The 24739-nt window shown below is 54.0% G+C and overlaps 1 protein-coding gene across 1 annotated transcript in view; it reads left to right on the forward strand.

Annotated features, from left to right (window-relative positions):
- The window catches only part of TAF6 (TATA-box binding protein associated factor 6), a 40333-nt gene that overhangs the window by 13363 nt on the left and 2231 nt on the right, over positions 1-24739 (forward strand). Inside the window, exons 5-12 of the mRNA XM_072920624.1 lie at positions 3329-3448; positions 5083-5225; positions 8709-8786; positions 9659-9760; positions 12975-13157; positions 15560-15634; positions 16500-16625; positions 18684-18857. Of these exons, the coding sequence (XP_072776725.1) occupies positions 3329-3448; positions 5083-5225; positions 8709-8786; positions 9659-9760; positions 12975-13157; positions 15560-15634; positions 16500-16625; positions 18684-18857 (1001 nt within the window). The remainder of the gene's footprint in view (positions 1-3328; positions 3449-5082; positions 5226-8708; positions 8787-9658; positions 9761-12974; positions 13158-15559; positions 15635-16499; positions 16626-18683; positions 18858-24739) is intronic.

The following is a 24739-nucleotide window of genomic DNA, read 5'->3' on the forward strand; positions in this document are numbered from 1 at the left end:
AAAATTCCCCAAAATCCTCCTCCAAACCCCCCAAAATCCCCCAAATCCCACTTTGGGGACCCCCGGGGAGGTTTTGGGGACCCCCTGAGCCCCTTTTTCTGGGCTCATTTTTTGGGGACCCCCCTCCCCAGCCCCCCTTTAACCCCCCAAATCCCCCTTTAACTCTCTCAAACCCCCCAAAACCCCCCCAAAATCCTCCTTTAACCCCCCCAAATCCCCCATAATCCCCCAAGTCCACCCCAAATCCCCTTTAACCCCCCAAAATCCCCCTTTAACCCCCCCAAATCCACCCCAAATCCCCCTTTAACCCCCCCAAACCCCCCAAAATCCACCCTAAATCCCCCAAATCCCCCCAAAATTCCCCAAATCCACCCCAAATCCCCCTTTAACCCCCCCAAACCCCCCAAAATCCCCCTTTAACTCCCCCAAACCCCCCAAAATCCCCCAAATCCACCCCAAATCCCCTTTAACCCCCCCAACCCACCCAAAATCCCCCTTTAACCCCCCAAAATCCACCCCAAATTCCCCTTTAACCCCCCCAAAATCCCCCCAAAATCCCCAAAATCCACCCCAAATCCCCTTTAACCCCCAAAAAACCACCCAAAATCCCACTTTAACCCCCCCAAATCCCCCAAAATCCCCCTTTAACCCCCCCAAATCCCCCAAAATCCTCCTCCAAACCCCCCAAAATCCCCCAAATCCCACATTGGGGACCCCCGGGGAGGTTTTGGGGACCCCCTGGGCCCTTTTTCTGGGCTCATTTTTTGGGGAACCCCTCCCCAGCCCCCCCTTTAACCCCCCAAATCCCAATTTAACTCTCTCAAACCCCCCAAAATCCCCCAAATCCACCCCTAAATCCCCCTTTAACCCCCCCAACCCACCCAAAATCCCCCTTTAACCCCCCAAAATCCCCCTTTAACCCCCCAAAATCCCCCTTTAACCCCCCAAAATCCACCCCAAATTCCCCTTTAACCCCCCCAAAATCCCCCCAAAATCCCCAAAATCCACCCCAAATCCCCTTTAACCCCCAAAAAACCACCCAAAATCCCACTTTAACCCCCCCAAATCCCCCAAAATCCCCCTTTAACCCCCCCAAATCCCCCAAAATCCTCCTCCAAACCCCCCAAAATCCCCCAAATCCCACATTGGGGACCCCCGGGGAGGTTTTGGGGACCCCCTGGGCCCTTTTTCTGGGCTCATTTTTTGGGGAACCCCTCCCCAGCCCCCCCTTTAACCCCCCAAATCCCAATTTAACTCTCTCAAACCCCCCAAAATCCCCCAAATCCACCCCTAAATCCCCCTTTAACCCCCCCAAATCCCCCAAAATCCCCCAAATCCCCCTTTAACCCCCAAAAATCCCCCATTAACCCCCCAAAATCCCCCTTTAACGTCCCCAAACCCCCCAAAAACCCCCCAAAATCACCTTTTAACCCCCAAAATCCCCCGAATCTACTTCAAATCCCTCTTTAACCCCCCAAAATCCCCCAAATCCACCCCAAATCCCCCTGTAACCCCCCAAAACCCCCCCAAATTCCCCTTTAACCCCCCAAATCCCCCTTTAACTCTCTCTAACCCCCCCAAAACCCCCCAAAATCCCCCTTTAACCCCCCAAAATCTCGCTTTACTCCCCCCAAACCCCCCAAAATCCCCCAAATCCACCCCAGATCCCCCTTAAACAACCCCAAATCCCCTTTAGACCACCCCAAAATCCCCAAATCCACCCCAAATTCCCTTTTAACCCCTGAAAAACCCCCCAAAATCCCCCTTTAATTCCCACCAAAACCCCCAAAATCCTTCTTTAACCCCCCCAAAATTCCCCCAAAATTTCCTTTTAACCCCCAAAATCCCCCAAATCCACTTCAAATCCACCTTTAACTCCCCCAAACCCCCCCAAATCCCCTTTAATCCCCCAAAATCCCCCTTTAACCCCCCCAAAATCCCCCAAATCCACCCTAAATCCCCCTTTAACCTCCCCAAATCCCCCCAAAATCCCTCAAATCCACCCCAAATCCCCCTTTAACCCCCCCAAACCCCCCAAAATCCCCCTTTAACCCCCCAAAATCCCCCAAATCCACCCCAAATCCCCTTTAAGACCCAAAAAACCCCCCAAAATTCCCCTTTAATCCCCCCAAACCCCCCAAAATCCCCCTTTAATCCCCAAAATCTCCCAAATCCACCCCAAAATTCCCCTTTAACCCCCCCAAACCCCCCAAATCCTCCCCAAATCCCCTTTAACCCCCAAAAAAACACCCAAAATCACACTTTAATCCCCCCAAAATCCCCCTTTAACCCCCCCAAACCCCCCAAAATCCCCCAAATCCACCCCAAATCCCCCTTTAGCCCCCCCAAATCCCCCCAAATTCACCCCAAATCCCCCTTTAACCCCCCCAAACCCCCCCAAAATCCCCTTTTAACCCCCCAAAATCCACCTTTAACCCCCCAAACCCCCCAAAATCCCCCAAATCCACCCCAAATCCCCCTTTAATCCCCCCAAAATCCCCCTTAAACCCCCCCCAATCCCCCCAAAATCCCCCAAATCCCACTTTGGGGACCCCCGGGGAGGTTTTGGGGACCCCCTGAGCCCTTTTGCTGGGCTCATTTTTTGGGGACCCCCTTCCCCAGCCCCCCTTTAACCCCCCAAATCCCAATTTAACTCTCTCAAACCCCCCAAAATCCCCCAAATCCACCCTAAGTCCCCCTTTAACCCCCCAAAAACCCCCAAATCCCCTTTTAACCCCCAAAATCTCCCAAATCCACACCAAACCCCCCTTTAACCACCCCAAAATCCCCCTTTAACCCCCCAAAATCCCCCAAATCCCCCTTTAACCCCCCCAAAACCCCCCAAAATCCCCCTTTAATCCCCCCAAATCCCCTTTTACCCCTGAAAAACCCCCCAAAATCCCCCTTTAACCCCCCAAAATCCCCCAAATCCTCCCAAATCCCCCTTTAACCTCCCCAAAATCCCCCTTTAACCCCCAAAAATCCCAAAATCCACCCCAAATCCCCCTTTAACCTCCCCCAAAAACCCCCAAAATCCCCCTTTAAACCCCCCAAATCCTCCCCAAATCCCATTTAAGACCCGAAAAACCCCCCAAAATCCCCCTTTAACCTCCCCAAATCTCCCCAAAATTCCCAAAATCCTCCCCAAATCCCCCTTTAACCCCCAAAAATCCCCCTTTAACCCCCCCAAAAACCCCCCAAAATCCCCCTTTAACTCTCTCAAACCCCCCAAAATCCCCCAAATCCCACTTTGGGGACCCCCGGGGAGGTTTTGGGGACCCCTGAGCCCCTTTTTCTGGGCTCATTTTTTGGGGACCCCCTTCCCCAGCCCCCAAGGAGCAGCAGAAGGCCGAGGCCACCGAACCCCTGAAATCGGCCAAGCCCGGCCAGGAGGAGGAGGGGACCCCCAAATCCAAAGGGCCCGGGGGGGCCGGGGGCGACGGCAAAGGTGGGAATGGGGAATTTGGGGTTTTTTTGGGAGTTAAAGGGGGATTTGGGGGATTTTGGGGGGGTTACAGGGGGATTTTGGGGTTATTTGGGGGGGTTTGGGGGTGTTCAAGAGGGATTTTGGGGGTTTTTGGGGGGTTACAGGGGGATTTTGGGGTTTTTTGGGGGGTTTAAAGGGGGGATTTGGGGTGGATTTGGGGGATTTTGGGGGGATTGGGGTGTTAAAAGGGGGATTTGGGGGAGTTAAAGGGGGATTTTGGGTTTTTTTTGGGGGGTTAAAGGGGGATTTGGGGGGGGTTTTGGGTTTTTTGGGGGGTTAAAGGGGGGTTTAGGAGGGTTAAGGGGGATTTTGGGGGGTTTTTGGGGTTTAAAGGGGGATTTGGGGTTTTTCTGGGGGTAAAAGGGGATTTGGGGGCGTTTGGGTGGGGGTTAAGAGGGATTTGGGGGTGTTCAAGGGGGATTTGGGGGTTTTTTTGGGGGGTTAAAGGGGGATTTTTGGGGTGTAGGGGGATTTAGGGGGGTTTGGGGGGGTTTAAGGAGAATTTTGGAAGGGGTTTTTGGGGGTCCAAGGGGGATTTTGGGGGCTTTGGGGTGGTTTAAGGGGAATTTTGGGTGATTTTTCAGGGGAATTTGGGGGTTTTGGGGGGATTTGGGGTGTTAAAGGGGAATTTGGGGGGGATTTGGGGAGTTAAAGGGGAATTTGGGGGGTTAAAGGGGGATTTGGGGGATTAAAGGGGAATTTGGGGGGATTTGGAGGATTAAATGGGGATTTGGGGGGAATTTGGGGGATTAAAGGGGAATTTAGGGGGTTAAAGGGGAATTTTGGGGGGATTTGGGGGGTTAAAGGGGAATTTAGAGGGTTAAAGGGGAATTTTGGGGGGGGTTTGGGGATTTTGGGGTGGTTTAAGGGTGATTTTGGGAGGTTATGGAGTTTTGGGGGAGTTTGGGGCAGTTAAAGGGGAATTTGGGGGGATTTTGAGGGATTTGGGGTGGTTAAAGGGGGATTTTGGGGGGATTTTAGGGGATTTGGGGTGGTTTAATGGTGATTTTTGGGGGGATTTTAGGGGATTTGGGGCGGTTTAAAGGAGAATTTGGGGGGATTAGAGAGTTTTGGGGGGGATTTGGGGTGGTTTAAGAGGGAGTTACGATGTTTAAGGTGATTTTTGGGGGGATTTGGGGTAGTTTGGGAGAGTTTCAGGGGGAATTTTGGGATGTCATGGAGGGGTTCAGTGGGATTTTGGGGGTGTCATGGGAGGATCAGTGGAATTTTTGGGGGAATTCCCTGATATTTTGGGGTGCCCCCAAAAACAAGAAAAAAAATAATCCCCCATTACTTTGAGATTTAGGGTTAGAATTTGCGATTTTGGAGCCGTTTTTGGGGGATCAGCGGGGTCAGGGGGGGTCAGTGTGATTTTGGGGTGCCATGGGGGATTTTGGGGGGGTTCTCTGAAATTTTGGGGTGCCCCCAAAACAGAGAAAGAAAAGATAACCCCCCTTTTTTTGAGATTTGGGGTTAGAATTTGGGATTTTGGGGCCGTTTTTGGGGGATCAGCGGGGTCAGGGGGGTCAGTGTGATTTTGGGGTGCCATGGGGGATTTTGGGGGGGTTCTCTGATATTTTGGGGTGCCCCCAAAGGGAAGGAGAAGAAGCCGCCGCTGCTGGAGGCGCCCCCGCTGCGGCTGAAGCCGCGCAGCGTCCACGAGCTGTCGGTGGAGCAGCAGCTCTACTACAAAGAGATCACCGAGGCCTGCGTGGGCTCCTGCGAGGCCAAACGGGCCGTGAGTCACCCCAAAAACTCCCCAAAATCACCCCAAAATCACCCCAAAATCATACAGAGTCCAGGGACCAAAAATCCCACAAAAATCCCATAAAAAACCATTAAAATCCTACAAAAATCCCACAAAAACCCACAAAAATCTCATAAAAACCCCACAAAAATCCCATAAAAACACCCATAAAAACCCCAATAAAATCCCCATAAAATCCCACAAAAATTCCATAAAAATCCCATATAAAGCTCATTAAAATCCCATAAAAACCCCATAAAAATCCCATAAAAACCCCCAAAATCGGCCCCTACAAAGAGATCACCGAGGCCTGCGTGGGCTCCTGCGAGGCCAAACGGGCCGTGAGTCACCCCAAAATCACCCCAAAATCACCCCAAAAACTCCCCAAAATCACCCCAAAATCCTGCAGAGTCCAGGGACCCAAAAATGCCACCAAAATCCCATAAAAAAACATTAAAATCCCACCAAAATCCCATAAAAATCCCATTAAAAAACCACAAAAATCCCATAAAAACCCCATAAAAACACAAAAAACACCCATAAAAATCCCATAAAATCCCATTAAAACCCTATAAAAACCCCCAAAAATCCCATAAAATCCACACAAAAAACCCATTAAAATCGCCACAAAAATCCCATAAAAATCCCATAAAAATCCCATACCAATCCCACAAAAAACCCATAAAAACCCCATAAAAACACAAAAAACACCCATAAAAAACCCATTAAAATCCCATAAAAATCCCATATAAACCCCATAAAAACCCCATAAAAAAAACATAAAAATCCTACAAAAATCCCACAAAAACCCACAAAAATCTCATAAAAACCCCACAAAAATCCTATAAAATCCGAAAAAAAATCCCATAAAAACCCCATTAAAATCCCCATAAAATCCCTCCAAAACCCCACAAAACCCCCATAAAAATCCCATAAAAACCCCACAAAAATCCCATAAAAACCCCCAAAATCGGCCCCTACAAGGAGATCACCGAGGCCTGCGTGGGCTCCTGCGAGGCCAAACGGGCCGTGAGTCACCCCAAAATCACCCCAAAATCACCCCAAAATCCTGCAGAGTCCAGGGACCACAAAATCCCACAAAAATCCCATAAAAAATCCCATAAAAAACAAAAAAAATCCCAAAAAACCCCATAAAACTCAAAAAAAATCCCATAAAATTCCCACAAAAACCACACAAAAACCCCATTAAAAACCCACAAAAATCCCATAAAAATCCCATTAAAATTCTATAAAAATCCCATAAAAATCCCATAAAAAAACGTAAAAATACTACAAAAATCCCATAAAAACCCCATAAAACTCCATAAAATCCCCCAAAAATCCCCACAAAAAAACTCTAAAAACCCTATAAAAATCCCATAAAAATACCACAAAAATCCCACAAAAATCCCACAAAAATCCCATAAAAATCGCATTAAAATCCCTTAAAAACCCCCAAAATCGGCCCCTACAAGGAGATCACCGAGGCCTGCGTGGGCTCCTGCGAGGCCAAACGGGCCGTGAGTCACCCCAAAATCACCCCAAAATCACCCCAAAATCACCCCAAAATCCTGCAGAGTCCAGGGACCCCAAAATCCCACAAAAATCCCATAAAAATCCTACAAAAATCCCATAAAAATCCCATAAAAACCCCCAAAATCGGCCCCTACAAGGAGATCACCGAGGCCTGCGTGGGCTCCTGCGAGGCCAAACGGGCCGTGAGTCACCCCAAAATCACCCCAAAATCACCCCAAAATCACCCCAAAATCACCCCAAAATCACCCCGAAATCCTGCACAGTCCAGGGACCCCAAAACCCCATAAAAACCCCGCAAAAAAACATAAAAATCCCACAAAAATCCCATAAAAACCCCTAAAACTCCATAAAAATCCCATAAAATCACCAAAAAAGTCCCATAAAAGCCCCATTAAAATCCCCATAAAATCCCCACAAAAAAACCCATAAAAACCCATAAAAATCCCATATAAACCACATTAAAGCCCCATTAAAATCCCATAAAAATCCCACAAAAATCCCATAAAAATCCCACAAAAATCCCACAAAAATCCAAAAATCACCCCATAAAAATCCAACTTAAATCCCATAAAAACCCAAAAAATCCCACAAAAACCCATAAAAATCCCATAAAAATCCAACCAAAATCCCACAAAAAACTCATAAAAATCCCATAAAAACCCCACAAAAACCCCATAAAAATCCCACAAAAAAAAAAAAAAATCCCACAAAAACCCATAAAAATCCCACAAAAACCTCATAAAAATCCCACCAAAATTCCATAAAAATCCCATAAAAACCCCACAAAAATCCCATAAAAACCCCCTAAAATCTGTTGCAAAAATCACCCCAAAATCAACTTTAAACCACCCCAAAATCCCCCAAATGTGCCCCAAAAATGCCCCAAAATCCCCCAAATGTGCCCCAAAATCCCCCAAAAATTTCCTCAAAATCCCCCCAAAATGCCCCAAAAATGCCCCAAAATCTTCCCAAATGTCCCCAAAAAGTCCCCAGATGTCCCAAAATGACCCCAAAGTCCCCAAATGTCCCCAAAGTCCCAAAATGTCCCCAAATTGTCCGCAAATGTCCCCAGAGTATCCCCAACTGTCCCCAAAAGTCCCAAAAGTGTCCCAAATGTGTCCCTAAATGTCCCCAAAAGTCCCCAAATGTCCCCAAATGTCCCAAAATCTCCCTAAAATGTCCCCAAATGTCCCAAAATCTCCCTAAAATGTCCCCAAAGTGTCCCCAAAATGTCCCAAATGTCCCCAAATGTCCCCAAATGTCCCATAATGTCTCAAAAGTGTCCCAAATGTGTCCCTAAATGTCCCCAAAATGTCCCCAAATCTCCCCAAATCTCCCCAAATGTCGCAAAGTGTCCCCAAAATGTCACTAAAGTGTCCCCAAAGTCCCAAAATGTCCCCAAATGTCCCCAAATAGTCCCTAAATGTCCCAAAAAAGGTCCCTAAATGTCTCAAAATCTCCCTAAAATGTCCCCAGAGTATCCCCAAATGTCCCCAAATGTCCCCAAAGTCCCAAAATGTCCCCAGATCTCCCTAAAATGTCCCCAAATTGTCCCCAAATGTACCAGAATCTCCCTAAAATGTCCCCAAAGTCCCCAAATGTCCCCAAAATGTCCCAAAATGTCCCCAAAATGTCCCAAAGTGTCCCCAAAGTCCCAAAATGTCCTCAAATTTTCCCCAAATGTCCCCAAAGGTGTTGCCAAATGTCCCCAAAATGTCCCCAAAATCCCCAAATTGTCCCCAAATGTCCCAAAAATATCCCCAAATGTCCCAAAATCTCCCTAAAATGTACCCAAATTGTCCCAAAATGTCCCCAAAGGTGTTGCCAAATGTCCCCAGAGTGTCCCCAAATGTTACCAAAATCCCCAAAATGACCCCAAATGTCCCCAAACGTCCCCAAATTGTCCCCAAAAGTCCCCATCTGTCCCGTTTCCTGCAGGAGGCGCTGCAGAGCATCGCCACCGACCCGGGGCTGTACCAGATGCTGCCGCGCTTCAGCACCTTCATCTCCGAGGGGGTGAGAGACCCAAAATCCCGGGAATTCACCCCAAAATCCTGCCCCAAAATCCCGGAAATTCACCCCAAAATCCTGCCCTGAAATCCTGCCCCAAAATCCCGGAAATTCACCCCAAAATCCTGCCCAGAATTCACCCCAAAATCCTGCCCTGAAATCCCCGCAATTCACCCCAAATCCTGCCCCGAAATCCACAGAATTCACCCCAAAATCCTGCCCCAAAATCCCGGAAATTCGCCCCAAAATCCTGCCCCGAAATCCCGGAAATTCGCCCCAAAATCCTGCCTGGAATTCACCCCAAAATCCTGCCCTGAAATCCCCACAATTCACCCCAAAATCCTGCCCCAAATTCACCCCAAAATCCTGCCCTGAAATCCCAAGAATTCACCCCAAAATCCTGCCCTGAAATCCTGGAAATTCACCCCAAAATCCTGCCCTGAAATCCCCGAAATTCACCCCAAAATCCTGCCCAGAAATCCCCACAATTCACCCCAAAATCCTGCCCAGAAATCCCTGAAATTCACCCCAAAATCCTGCCCCAAAATCCCCAGAATTCACCCCAAAATCCCTGTGATTCGACCCAAAATCCTGCCCTGAAATCCCCACAATTCACCCCAAAATCCTGCCCTGAAATCCTGGGAAAGGCCCCAGGATGTCCCCAATGTCCCCAATGTCCCCAATGTCCCCCAATGTCCCCAATGTCCCCAATCCCCCAATGTCCCCAATGTCCCCAATGTCCCCAGTGTCCCCAATCCCCCAAGTGTCCCCAAATGTCCCAAAATATCCCCGATGTCCCCAATCCCCCCACTGTCCCCGTGTCCCCCCAATGTCCCCAGGGGTGTCCCCAGTGTCCCAAATGTCCCCGCTGTCCCCAGGTGCGGGTGAACGTGGTGCAGAACAATCTGGCGCTGCTCATCTACCTGATGAGGATGGTGAAGGCCCTGATGGACAACCCCACCCTGTACCTGGAGAAATACGTGAGTGACGTCACCTGTGTCACCTGTGTCACTGCCCCAAACCTCCCTGTGTCACCTGTGTCACCTGTGTCACCTGTGTCACCTGTGTCACCTGTGTCACCTGTGTCACTGCCCAAAACCTCCCTGTGTCACCTGTGTCACCTGTGTCACCTCCTGTCCTCACCTGTCCCTGATGGACAACCCCACCCTGTACCTGGAGAAATACGTGAGTGACGTCACCTGTGTCACCTGTGTCACCTGTGTCACCTGTGTCACCTCCCTGTGTCACCTCCCTGTGTCACCTCCCTGTGTCACCTCCCTGTGTCACCTGTGTCACTGCCCGAAACCTCCCTGTGTCACCTGTGTCACCTCCCTGTGTCACCTGTGTCACTGCCCAAAACCTCCCTGTGTCACCTGTGTCACCTCTGTCACCTCCTGTTCTCACCTGTCCCTGATGGACAACCCCACCCTGTACCTGGAGAAATACGTGAGTGGCGTCACCTGTGTCACCTGTGTCACCTGTGTCACATGTGTCACCTGTGTCATCTCCCTGTGTCACCTGTGTCACCTCTGTCACCTGTGTCACCTGTGTCACCTGTGTCACATGTGTCACCTGTGTCATCTCCCTGTGTCACCTGTGTCACCTCTGTCACCTGTGTCACCTGTGTCACCTGTGTCACCTGTGTCACTGCCCAAAACCTCCCTGTGTCACCTGTGTCACCTCTGTCACCTCTGTCACCTCCTGTCCCTGATGGACAACCCCACCCTGTACCTGGAGAAATACGTGAGTGACGTCACCTGTGTCACCTGTGTCACCTGTGTCACCTGTGTCACCTGTGTCACCTCCCTGTGTCACCTGTGTCACCTGTGTCACCTCCTGTGTCACCTGTGTCACCTGTGTCACCTCCTGTCCTCACCTGTCCCTGATGGACAACCCCACCCTGTACCTGGAGAAATACGTGAGTGGTGTCACCTGTGTCACCTGTGTCACCTCCCTGTGTCACCTGTGTCACCTCCTGTGTCACCTGTGTCACCTGTGTCACCTGTGTCACCTGTGTCACCTCCTGTGTCACCTCCTGTCACCTGGGTGTCATCTGTGTCCCCACCACGTCTCCCAGTGTGTCCCAAATGTGTCCTCAAAAGTCCCCAAAGTGTCCCAAACCTGTCCCAAACCTGTCCCAAACATCTCCCTGATGTCCCCAAAGTGTCCCCAAGGTGTCCCCAAGTGTCCTAAACCTGTCCCCAAATGTGTCCCAAATGTCCCAAACGTGTCCCAAACCTGTCCCCAAGTGTCCTAAACCTGTCCCCAAATGTCCCAAACCTGTCCTCAAGAGTCCCAAACTTGTCCCCAAGTGTCCCCAAGTGTCCCAAACCTGTCCCAAACATCTCCCCGCTGTCCCCACCATGTCCCCAAAGTGTCCCCAAGGGTCCCAAGTGTGTCCCAAATATCTCCAAGTGCCCCAAACCTGTCCCAAACATCTCCTCAATGTCCCCAAGGTGTCCCCAAGTGTCCCAAACCTGTCCCCAAGTGTCCCTAAGTGCCCCAAACCTGTCCCAAACATCTCCCTGATGTCCCCAAACCTGTCCCAAACCTGTCCCCAACATCTCCCCGCTGTCCCCAAGTGTCCCCAAGTGTCCTAAACCTGTCCCCAAGTGTCCCCACCCTGTCCCCAACCTGTCCCAAACCTGTCCCAAACATCTCCTTGATGTCCCCAAGTGCCCCAAACCTGTCCCAAATGTCCCCAAAGTGTCCCAAACATCACCCCAATGTCCCCAAGTGTCCCCAAGGGTCCCAAACATGTCCCAAATGTCCCCAACCTGTCCCAAATATCTCCTCAATGTCCCCAATGTGTCCCCAAAGTGTCCCCAAGTGCCCCAAACCCGCCCCAAACCTGTCCCAAACATCTCCCCGATGTCCCCAAGGTGTCCCCAAGTGTCCCAAACCTCTCCCCAAAGTGTCCCCAAAGTGTCCCCAAAGTGTCCCCAAGTGTCCCCAAGTGCCCCAAACCTGTCCCAAACCTGTCCCCAAGTGTCCCCAGAGCTGTCTCCAAATGTCCCAATCCTGTCCCCAAGTTCCCCAAACCTGTCCCAAACCTGCCCCAAACATCTCCCCACTGTCCCCAAGGTGTCCCCAAGTGTCCCCAAGTGTCCTCAAGTGTCCCCAAATATCCCCAAGTGTCCCAAACCTGTCCCAAACATCTCCCTGATGTCCCCAAACCTGCCTCAAACATCTCCCCAATGTCCCAAACCTGTCCCAACCATCTCCCCACTGTCCCCACCGTGTCCCCACCATGTCCCCAAGTGTCCCCAAGTGTCCCCAAGTGTCCTAAACCTGTCCCCAAAGTGTCCCCAAGTGCCCCAAACTTGTCCCAAACCCATCCCAAACCTGCCCCAAACCCGTCCCAAACCTGTCCCAAATGTCCCAAACCTCTCCCCAATGTCCCCAAAGTGTCCCCAAGTGTCCCCAAGTGCCCCAAACCTGCCCCAAACCTGTCCCAAACATCTCCCCAATGTCCCCAAGGTGTCCCCAAATGTGTCCCAAATGTCCCCAAAGTGTCTCAAACATCTCCTCAATGTCCCCAAAGTGTCCCCAAGTGTCCCCAAGTGCCCCAAACCTGTCTCAAACCCATCCCAAACCTGTCCCAAACATCTCCCTGATGTCCCCAAACCCGTCCCAAACCTGTCCCCAATGTCCCCACTGTGTCCCCAAGTGTCCCCAAGTGTCCCCAAATGTCCCAAACATCCCCAAAGTGTCCCCAAGTGCCCCAAACCTGTCCCAAATATCTCCTCAATGTCCCCAATGTGTCCCAAACCTGTCCAAAATGTCCCCAAAGTGTCCCAAACCTGTCCCAAACATCTCCCTGATGTCCCCAAGGTGTCCCCAAGTGTCCCAAATGTCCCCAAAGTGTCCCCAAGTGCCCCAAACCTGTCCCAAACATCTCCCCAATGTCCCCAGTGTGTCCCCAAGGTGTCCCCAAGTGCCCCAAATGTCCCCAAACCTGTCCCCAAATGTCCCAAACCCGTCCCAACCATCTCCCCAATCTCCCCAAGGTGTCCCCAAGTGTCCCAAACCCGCCCCAAACTTGTCCCAACCATCTCCCCGCTGTCCCCACCGTGTCCCCACCGTGTCCCCAAGTGTCCCCAAGTGTCCCCAAGTGTCCCCAAGTGTCCCCAAGTGTCCTAAACCTGTCCCCAAGTGTCCCCAAGTGTCCCCAAGCGTCCCCACCGTCCGCAGCTGCACGAGCTGATCCCGGCGGTGATGACGTGCATCGTCAGCCGCCAGCTCTGCCTGCGGCCGGACGTGGACAACCACTGGGCACTGCGGGACTTCGCCGCGCGCCTGGTGGCCCAGGTGTGCAAGAACTTCAGCACCACCACCAACAACATCCAGTCCCGCATCACCAAAACCTTCACCAAGGTTTGATTTGTGGGATTTATGGGGTTTTTATGGGATTTATGGGGTCAGAAATGGGATTTATGGGATTTGGAATGGGATTTATGGGGTTTGGAATGGGATTTATGGGGTCAGGATGGTCTCAGGTGTGCAAGAACTTCAGCACCACCACCAACATCCAGTCCCGCATCACCAAAACCTTCACCAAGGTCTGATTTGGGGGATTTATGGGGTTTTTATGGGATTTTATGGGATTTATGGGATTTACGGGGTTGGGAATGGGATTTATGGGGTCCTGATGGGCCCAGGTGTGTGAGAACTTCAGCACCACCACCACCAACATCCAGTCCCGCATCACCAAAACCTTCACCAAGGTTTGATTTGTGGGATTTGTGGGGTTTTTATGGGATTTTATGGAATTTATGGGGTTTATGGGGTCAGAAATGGGATTTATGGGGTTTGGAATGGGATTTATGGGGTCAGGATGGGCCCAGGTGTGCAAGAACTTCAGCACCACCAAAACCTTCACCAAGGTCTGGTTTATGGGATTTATGGGGTTTTTATGGGATTTATGGGGTTTTTATGGGATTTTATGGGATTTTTATGGGATTTATGGGGTTTGGAATGGGATTTATGGGGTCAGGATGGGCCCAGGTGTGTGAGAACTTCAGCACCACCACCAACAACATCCAGTCCCGCATCACCAAAACCTTCACCAAGGTCTGATTTATGGGGTTTTTTGGGGATTTATGGGGTTTTTATGGGATTTATGGGGGGTTTTATGGGATTTATGGGGTCAGGAACGGGGATTTGGGGTGTGGAGTCCTGGTGGTCTCAGGTGTACGAGAACTTCAGCACCACCAAAACCTTCACCAAGGTCTGGTTTGGGGGATTTATGAGATTTATGGGGTTTTTATGGGGTTTTTATGGGATTTATGGGATTTATGGGGTTTTTATGGGATTTATGGGGTCAGAAATGGGATTTATGGGGTTTGGAATGGGATTTATGGGGTCAGGAACGGGGATTTGGGGTGTGGAGTCCTGGTGGTCTCAGGTGTGCAAGAACTTCAGCACCACCAACAACATCCAGTCCCGCATCACCAAAACCTTCACCAAGGTTTGATTTGTGGGATTTTTGGGGTTTTTATGGGATTTTATGGGGTTTTTATGGGATTTATGGGGGTTTTTATGGGATTTTATGGGATTTATGGGGTTGGGAATGGGATTTATGGGTTTGGGAATGGGATTTATGGGGTCAAGAATGGGGATTTGGGGTCAGGATTTGGCATTTGGGGTTTGGGGTCAGGATTTGGGGTTTTTGGGGTGAGGATCCAGAATTTAGGGTCAGGATTTGGGGTGAGGATCCAGGATTTAGGGTCAGGATTTAGGGTTGAGATTTGGGGTCAGGATCCAGGATTTAGGGTCGGGGTTTAGGGTCAAGATTTGGGGTCAGGATTGGGATTTGGGGTCAGGATTTAGGGTCAGGATTTGGGTCAGGATTTAGGGTCAGGATTTAGGGTCAGGATTTGGGGTGAGAATCCAGGATTTAGGGTCAGGATTTAGGGTCAGGATTTGGGGTCAGGATCGGGATTTAGGGTTGGGATTTGGGGTCAGGATTTGGGGTGAGGATCCGGGATTTAGGGTCACGATTTGGGGTCAGGAGTTGGGGTCAGGATCCGGGATTTGGGGTGAAAATCTGGGAATTTAGGGTCAGGATTTAGGGTGAGGATCTGGGATTTAGGGTCGGGATTTGGAGTGAGGATCCAGGATTTAGGGTCAGGATTTAGGGTCGGGATTTGGGGTCAGGATTTAGGGTCAGGATCAGGATTTGGGGTCAGGATTTGGGTCAGGATTTGGAGTGAGGATCCAGGATTTAGGGTCAGGATTTGGGGTCAGGATCGGGATTTAGGGTCAGGATTTAGGGTCAGGATCGGGATTTAGGGTCAGGATTTAGGGTCAGGATCGGGATTTAGGGTCAGGATTTAGGGTCGGGATTTAGGGTCAGGATTTGGGGTGAAGATCCGGGATTTAGGGTCGGGATTCAGGGTCAGGATTTAGGGTCAGGATTTGGGGTGAGAATCCAGGATTTGGGGTCAGGATTTAGGGTCAGGATTTAGGATCAGGATCAGGATTTAGGGTCAGGATTTGGGTCAGGATTTGGGGTGAGAATCCAGGATTTGGGGTCACGATTTGGGGTCAGGATTCAGGATTTGGGGTCGGGATTTAGGGTCGGGATTTCGGGTGAGGACCCAGGATTTGGGGTGAGGATTTGGGGTGAGGATCTGGGATTTAGGGTCAGGATTTAGGGTCAGGATCAGGATTTAGGATCAGGATTTAGGTCTGGATTTAGGGTCAGGATTTGGGTCGGGATTTGGGGTCAGGATTTGGGGTCAGGATCAGGATTTGGGGTCTCTCCCTGTCCCCAGAGCTGGGTGGATGACAAGACCCCCTGGACAACGCGCTACGGATCCATCGCGGGGCTGGCCGAGCTGGGCCACGACGTGAGTGACACCGGGGACACCTGTGACACCTGGGGACACCTGGGGACACACCTGGGACACACCTGTGACACCTGGGGACACCTGGGGACACCTGGGACACACCTGGGGACAACTGGGGACACCTGGGGACACCTGGGGACACTGCCAAGTCCTTCCTGACACCTGTGTCACCTGTGTTATGTCCCCAATGTCCCCAACCCCCCAATGTCCCCAATGTCCCAAATCCCCCCAACCCCCCCAATGTCCCCAATGTCCCCAATGTCCCCCAATGTCCCCAATGTCCCCAATGTCCCCCAATGTCCCCAATGTCCCCAATGTCCCCTCAATGTCCCAAATCCCCCCAATGTCCCCAATCCCCCAATGTCCCCAAATGTCCCCAATGTCTCCAGTGTCCCCAATGTCCCCTCTGTCCCCAATGTCCCCAATCCCAACAATGTCCCCAATGTCCCCAACCCCCCAATGTCCCCAATGTCCCCAGTGTCCCCAATGTCCCCAATGTCCCCAATGTCCCCAAGGTGTCCCCAATGTCCCCTCTGTCCCTAATGTCCCCAATGTCCCCAATGTCCCCAATGTCCCCAATGTCCCCAATGTCCCCAATGTCCCCAAACCCCCCCAATGTCCCCAATGTCCCCAATGTCCCCAATGTCCCCGATGTCCCCAATGTCCCCAATGTCCCCAATGATGTCCCCAATGACCCCAATGTCCCCAATGTCCCCAGTGTGTCCCCAATGTCCCCAACGTCCCCAATGTCCCCAATGTCCCCAACCCCCCCAACCCCCCAATGTCCCCAATGTCCCCCCAATGTCCCCAACGCCCCCAATGTCCCCAGTGTCCCCAATGTCCCCAATGTCCCCAATGTCCCCAGGTGATCAAGACCCTGATCCTGCCGCGGCTCCCGGCCGAGGGGGAGCGCGTGCGGAACATTCTGGAAGGGCCCGTGGTGAGCACCATCGACCGCATCGGGGCCGACCACGTCCAGAGCCTGCTGCTGGTGAGACACGGGGACACCTTGGGGACATTGGGGACATTGGGGACATCGGGGACATTGGGGACATTGGGGACATTGGGGGGATTGGGGACATTGGGGACACTGGGGACATTGGGGACTCCTTGGGGACATTGGGGACATTGGGGGGATTGGGGACACCTTGGGGACATTGGGGGGATTGGGGACATTGGGGACATTGGGGACATTGGGGACATTGGGGGGATTGGGGACATTGGGGACATTGGGGACATTGGGGACATTGCGGACATTGGGGACACCTTGGGGACATTGGGACACTTAGGGACATTGGGGACATTGGGGGCTTGGGGACATTGGGGACATTGGGGACATTGGGGACATTGGGGACAGCCAAGGGACACCAGGGACATTGGGGACATGGGGGACATGGGGGACAAACAGTGTCCCCAATCATCCCAATGTCTCCAATGTCACTTTGATGTCCCCAATGATATCCCCAATGGCCCTTAATGTCTCTCTGATGTCCCCAATGATGTCCCCAATGTCACTTTGACGTCCCCAATGATATCCCCAATGTCCCCAATGTCCCCAATGTCACTTTGATGTCCCCAATGTCCCCACAGAAGCACTGTGCCCCGGTGCTGGCCTGGCTGGGACTGTCCCCAATGATGTTCCCAGTGTCCCCAATGTCACTTTGATGTCCCCAATGTCCCCACAGCAGCACTGTGCCCCAGTGCTGGCCCTGCTGGGGCTGTCCCCAATGACGTCCCCAATGTCCCCAATGTCACTTTGGTGTCCCCACAGCAGCACTGTGCCCCCATGCTGGCCTGACTGGGGCTGTCCCCAATGATATCCCCAATGTCCCCAATGATGTCCCCAATGTCCCCAATGTCCCCACAGAAGCACTGTGCCCCGGTGCTGGCCCTGCTGGGGCTGTCCATGGTGTCACTCTGATGTCCCCAATGTCACTCTGGTGTCCCCAATGTCACTTTGATGTCCCCAATGATGTCCTCAGTGTCACTCTGATGTCCCCAATGTCACTCTGATGTCCCCAATGTCCCTACAGAAGCACTGTGCCCCCGTGCTGGCCTGGCTGGGACTGTCCCCAATGATGTCCCCAATGTCCCCAATGTCCCCAATGTCACTTTTATGTCCCCAGTGATGTCCCCAATGTCACTTTGATGTCCCCAATGATGTCCCTAATGTCACTCTGATGTCCCCAATGATATCCCCAATGTCACTCTGATGTCCCCAATGTCACTCTGATGTCCCCAATGATGTCCCCAATGTCACTTTGATGTCCCCAATGATGTCCCCAATGTCCCCAATGTCCCCAATGTCACTTTGATGTCCCCAGTGATGTCCCCAGTGTCACTCTGATGTCCTCAATGTCCCCACAGAAGCACTGTGCCCCGGTGCTGGCCTGGCTGGGACTGTCCCTGGTGTCACTCTGATGTCCCCAATGTCACTTTGATGTCCCCACAGCAGCACTGTGCCCCGGTGCTGGCCCGGCTGGGGCTGTCCCCAATGTCACTTTGATGTCCCCAATGTCCCCAATGTCACTTTTATGTCCCCAGTGATGTCCCCAATGTCACTTTGATGTCCCCAATGATGTCCTCAATGTCACTTTGATGTCCCCAGTGATGTCCCCAATGATGTCCCCAATGTCACTTTGATGTCCCCAATGATATCCCCAATGTCCCCAGTGTCACTCTGATGTCCCCAATGATGTCCCCAATGTCACTTTGATGTCCCCAATGATGTCCCCAATGTCACTTTGATGTCCCCAATGTCCCCACAGAAGCACTGTGCCCCGGTGCTGGCCTGGCTGGGACTGTCCCAATGATGTCCCCAATGTCCCCAATGTCCCCAATGTCCCCACAGAAGCACTGTGCCCCGGTGCTGTCCCTGGTGTCACTCTGATGTCCCCAGTGATGTCCCCAATGTCACTCTGATGTCCCCAATGATGTCCCCAATGTCCCCACAGAAGCACTGTGCCCCGGTGCTGGCCCGGCTGGGGCTGTCCATGGTGTCACTCTGATGTCCCCAATGATGTCCCCAATGTCCCCAATGTCCCCACAGAAGCACTGTGCCCCGGTGCTGGCCAAGGCGCGGCCGCCCCCCGACAGCCCCGAGTGCTACCGCGGCGATTTCGGTTACCTGGGCGCGCTGCTCTGCTCCCACGTGGTCAAAGCCCGGGCCCAGGCGGCCCTGCAGGCCCAGCAGGTCAACAGGACCACGCTGACCATCACCCAGGTGACATTTGGGGACACTTGGGGACATCGGGGACATTGGGGACATCGAGGGGATTGGGGGGATTTCGGTTGTTCAGGGGATTGGGGACACTGGGGGGATTGGGGACATTGGGGACACCACGGGCACAGGTGGCTCTGCAGGCCCAGGAGGTGACCAGGACACGCTGAGCATCACCCAGGTGACATTTGGGGACATTGGGGACATTTGGGGACATTGGGGGGGTTGGGGACATTGGGGACAATGGGACATTTGGGACACAGCGGGCACAGGTGGCTCTGCAGGACCAGGAGGTGACCAGGACACGCTGAGCATCGCCCAGGTGACATTTGGGGACATTGGGGACATCGGGGACATCGGGGGGGTTGGGGACATTGGGGGGATTTCGGTTGTTCAGGGGATTGGGGACAATGGGGGGATTGGGGACAATGGGACAATGGGGACACCGCGGGCACAGGTGGCTCTGCAGGCGAGGAGGTGACCAGGACACGCTGAGCATCACCCAGGTGACATTTGGGGACATTGGGGACATTGGGGGGATTGGGGACATTGGGGACATTGGGGGGATTTGGGACATCGGGGGGATTGGGGACAATGGGACAATGAGGACACCACAGGCACAGGTGGCTCTGCAGGCCCAGCAGGTCAACAGGACCACGCTGACCATCACCCAGGTGACATTTGGGGACATTGGGGACATCGGGGACATTGGGGAGATTGGGGACATTGGGGGGATTGGGGACAATGGGGACATTGGGGGGATTGGGGACAATGGGACAATGGGGACACCGCGGGCACAGGTGGCTCTGCAGGTCCAGGAGGTGACCAGGACACGCTGAGCATCGCCCAGGTGACATTTGGGGACATTGGGGACATCGGGGACATTGGGGGGATTGGGGGCATTGTGGGGATTTGGTGGCATTGGGGGAATTGGGGACAATGGGACAATGGGGACACCATGGGCACAGGCGGCTCTGCAGGCCCAGCAGGTCAACAGGACCACGCTGACCATCACCCAGGTGACATTTGGGGACACTTGGGGACATTGGGGACATCGGGGGGATTGGGGACATTGGGGGGATTTCGGTTGTTCAGGGGACTGGGGACATTAGGGTGATTGGGGACATTGGGGGGATTGGGGACATGGGGACAATGGGGACACAGCAGGCACAGGCGGCTCTGCAGGCCCAGGAGGTGACCAGGACACGCTGACCATCACCCAGGTGACATTTAGGGACACTTGGGGACATTGAGGGGGTTGGGGACATTGTGGGGATTGGGGACATTGGGGGGATTGGGGACAATGGGGACACAGCGGGCACAGGTGGCTCTGCAGGCCCAGGAGGTGACCAGGACACGCTGAGCATCACCCAGGTGACATTTGGGGACACTTGGGGACATCGGGGACATCGGGGGGATTTGGGACATTGGGGACATTTGGGACACTGGGGACAATGGGACATTGGGGACACCGCGGGCACAGGTGGCTCTGCAGGCCCAGGAGGTGACCAGGACACGCTGAGCATCACCCAGGTGACATTTGGGGACACTTGGGGACATCGGGGACATCGGGGGGATTGGGGACATCGGGGGGATTGGGGGTGTTCAGGGGAATGGGGACATTGGGGGGATTGGGGACAATGGGGACATTGGGGGGATTGGGGACAATGGGGACACCACGGGCACAGGCGGCTCTGCAGGCCCAGGAGGTGACCAGGACACGCTGACCATCACCCAGGTGACATTTGGGGACATTGGGGACATTGGGGACATCGGGGGGATTGGGGACATTGGGGGGATTGGGGACATTGGGACAATGGGGACACCACGGGCACAGGCGGCTCTGCAGGCCCAGCAGGTCAACAGGACCACGCTGACCATCACCCAGGTGACATTTGGGGACATTTGGGGACATCGGGGACATTGGGGGGATTGGGGACATTGAGGGGATTTGGGGACATTGGGGGATTGGGGACATTGGGACATTGGGGACACCACGGGCACAGGTGGCTCTGCAGGCCCAGGAGGTGACCAGGACTCGCTGAGCATCACCCAGGTGACATTTGGGGACATTTGGGGACATCGGGGGGATTGGGGACATTGGGGACATTGGGGACATTGCATCAGGGGACACCAAAGCGTCAGGGGACACATGGCCACCCTGGAGGGTCCCTGGCCCCCGCGTGTCCCCTCTGGGGATTTGTGTCCCCAAGGTGTCCCCTCTGTCACGGTGTCCCCGCCTGTGTCCTCCCTGCGACTGCTGTCCCCATGTCCCCGATGTCCCTGATGTCCCCAAATAGCCCACAATGTCTCCAAATGTCCCCAATCCCCCCCAATGTCCCCAATGTTCCCAAATGTCCCCAATGTCCTCAGTGTCCCCAAATCCCCCCAATGTCCTCAATGTCCCAATATTGCCAAGTCCCCAAATGTCCCCAATGTCCCCAATGTCCCCAATGTCCCCAATCCCCCAAATGTCCCCAATGTCCCCAACCCCCCCATTGTCCCCAATCTCCCCAATGTCCCCAATGTCCCCAATGTCCCCAATGTCCCCAATGTCCCCAACCCCCTCAATGTCCCCAATATCCCCAATGTCCCCAACCCCACCAATGTCCCCAACCCCCCCAACCACCCCAATGTCCCCAATGTCCCCAATCCCCCCGATGTCCCCAATGTCCCCGCTGTCCCCTAACCATGTCCCCAATGTCCCCACAGCCGCGCCCCACGCTGACGCTGTCCCAGGCCCCGCAGGCCCCAACATCCCTAATGTCCCCAATGTCCCCAATGTCACCCAATGTCCCCAATGTCCCCAATCCCCCCAGTGTCCCCAATGTCTCCACCCCCCCCAAATATCCCAATGTCCCCAATCCCCCTAATGTCCCAAATATCCCACAGTGTCCCCAATCCCCCCACTGTCCCCAATGTCCCCAATCCCCCCAATGTCCCCACAGTGTCCCCAAACCCACCAATGTCCCAAATCACCCCGCCGTCCCCAATCCCCCAAATGTCCCCAATCCCCCCAATGTCCCCAATGTCCCCAACGCCCCTAACAGTGTCCCCAATGTCCCCACAGCCGCGCCCACGCTGACGCTGTCCCAGGCCCCGCAGGCCCCAATGTCCCCAATCCCCCCACTGTCCCCAATGTCCCCAATGTCCCCAATGTCCCGAATCCCCCCAATGTCCCCAATGTCCCCAATGTCCCCAATGTCCCCAGTGTCCCCAATCCACCCAACATCCCTGATGTCCCCAATCCCCCCAATGTCCCCAATCCCCCCAATGTCCCCAATGTCCCCGCTGTCCCCTTACCATGTCCCCAATGTCCCCACAGCTGCGCCCCACGCTGATGCTGTCCCTTGTCCCCAATGTCCCCAGTGTCCCCAATCCCCCCAATGTCCCCAATCCCCCCACTGTCCCCAATGTCCCCAATGTCCCCAATCCCCCCAATGTCCCCAATGTCCCCAACGTCCCCTAACCGTGTCCCCAATGTCCCCACAGCCGCGCCCCACGCTGTCCCTTGTCCCCAATGTCCCCAATGTCCCCAACGTCCCCTGACGATGTCCCCAATGTCCCCACAGCCGCGCCCCACGCTGACGCTGTCCCAGGCCCCGCAGGCCCCAATGTCCCCAATGTCCCCAATGTCCCCCCAATGTCCCCCATGTTCCCAATGTCCCCAATCCCCCCAACATCTCCAACCCCGCACTGTCCCCAATGTCCCCTAACCGTTGTCCCCTGTCCCCACAGCTGCGCCCCACGCTGACGCTGTTCCTTGTCCCCAATGTCCCCAATGTCCCCAATCCCCCCAGTGTCCCCAGTGTCCCCAATGTCCCCAATCCCCCCAATGTCCCCAATGTCCCCAATGTCCCCAGTGTCCCCAATCCCCCCAATGTCCCCAATGTCCCCTGACCATGTCCCTGTCCCCTGTCCCCGCAGCCGTGCCCCACGCTGACGCTGTCCCTTGTCCCCAATGTCCCCCATGTCCCCAATGTCCCCAATCCCCCCTAACCGTGTCCCCAATGTCCCCACAGCCGCGCCCCACGCTGACGCTGTCCCAGGCCCCGCAGGCCCCAATGTCCCCACTGTCCCCAATGTCCCCAATGTCCCCAATGTCCCCAATGTCCCCAATCCCCCAATGTCCCCAATGTCCCCAATGTCCCCAATCCCTCAATGTCCCCAATGTCACCAGATCCCCCCAAGTCCCCAATGTCCCCCAATGTCCCCAATGTCCCAAATCCCCCCAACGTCCCCAATCCCCCCAACGTCCCCAAAAGTCTCCAATCCCCCCAATGTCCCCAATGTCCCCAATGTCCCCAACGTCCCCTAACCATGTCCCCAATGTCCCCAATGTCCCCAATCCCCCCAATGTCCCCAATGTCCCCAATGTCCCCAATCCCCCCTAACCATGTCCCCAATGTCCCCACTGTCCCCAATCCCCCCTGCTGTCCCCAATGTCCCCAATGTCCCCAATGTCCCCTAACCGTGTCCCCAATGTCCCCGCAGCCACGCCCCACGCTGACGCTGTCCCAGGCCCCGCAGGCCCCAATGTCCCCAATCCCCCAACGTCCCAAATGTCCCCAATATCCTCAGTGTCCCCAATGTCCCCAATCCCCCCAATGTCCCCAATGTCCCCAATGTCCCCAATGTCCCCAAATCCCCCCAAGTCTCCAATGTCCCCAATGTCCCCAATATCCCCAATCCCCCCAATGTCCCCAATGTCCCCAATGTCCCCTGACGATGTCCCTGTCCCTGTCCCCACAGCCACGCCCCACGCTGACGCTGTCCCAGGCCCCAATGTCCCCAACGTCCCAAATCCCCCAAATCCCCCCAATGTCCCCAATGTCCCCAATCCCCCCAATGTCCCCCCAATGTCCCCAATCCCCCCAATGTCCCTGATGTCCCCAACGTCCGGAATCCCCCCATCGTCCCCAATCCCCCAATGTCCCCAATGTCCCCAATGTCCCCAACCCCCCCAATGTCCCCAATGTCCCCATTGTCCCCAATGTCCTCAGTGCCTCCAATGTCCCAAATATCTCCAGTGTCGCCAATCCCCCAATCCCCCCTGCTGTCCCCAACACCCCCAATGTCCCCAATGTCCCCAATCCCCCAAATCCCCCCAATGTCCCCAATGTCCCCACTGTCCCCTAACCGTGTCCCCTTGTCCCCACAGCCGCGCCCCACGCTGATGCTGTCCCTGTCCCCAATGTCCCCAATCCCCCCAATGTCCCCAATGTCCCCACTGTCCCCAATGTCCCCACTGTCCCCAATGTCCCCCAATGTCCCCAATCCCCCCAATGTCCCCAATGTCCCCAATCCCCCAAATGTCCCCAACGTCCCCAATGTCCCCAATGTCCCCCAATGTCCCCAATCCCCCAAATGTCCCCAATGTCCCCAATGTCCCCAATGTCCCCAATGTCCCTAATCCCCCCAACCCCCCCAATGTCTCCAATGTCCCCAATGTCCTCAGTGCCCCCAATGTCCCAAATATCTCCAGTGTCCCCAATACCCCCAATGTCCCCAATCCCCCAATGTCCCCAATCCCGCCAATCCCCCCAATGTCCCCAATGTCCCCAATGTCCCCAATCCCCCCAATGTCCCCACAGTGTCCCCAAACCCACCAATGTCCCCAATCCCCCAAATGTCCCCAATCCCCCCAATGTCCCCAATACCCCCAATGTCCCAATGTCCCGAATCTCCCCAATGTCCCCAAATCCCCCCAATGTCTTCAACACCCCCGATGTCCCCAACCTCCTCAATGTCCCCAATCCCCCCAATGTCCCCTATGTCCCCAATGTCCCCAATCCACGCAACATCCCTGATGTCCCCAATGTCCCCAAATATCCCCAACTCCCCCAATGTCCTCAATGTCCCCAATCCCCCCAATGTCCCCAGTC

Source organism: Taeniopygia guttata, chromosome 32, assembly GCF_048771995.1.
Source record: "Taeniopygia guttata chromosome 32, bTaeGut7.mat, whole genome shotgun sequence".
NCBI classification, from domain to species: Eukaryota; Metazoa; Chordata; class Aves; order Passeriformes; family Estrildidae; genus Taeniopygia; species Taeniopygia guttata.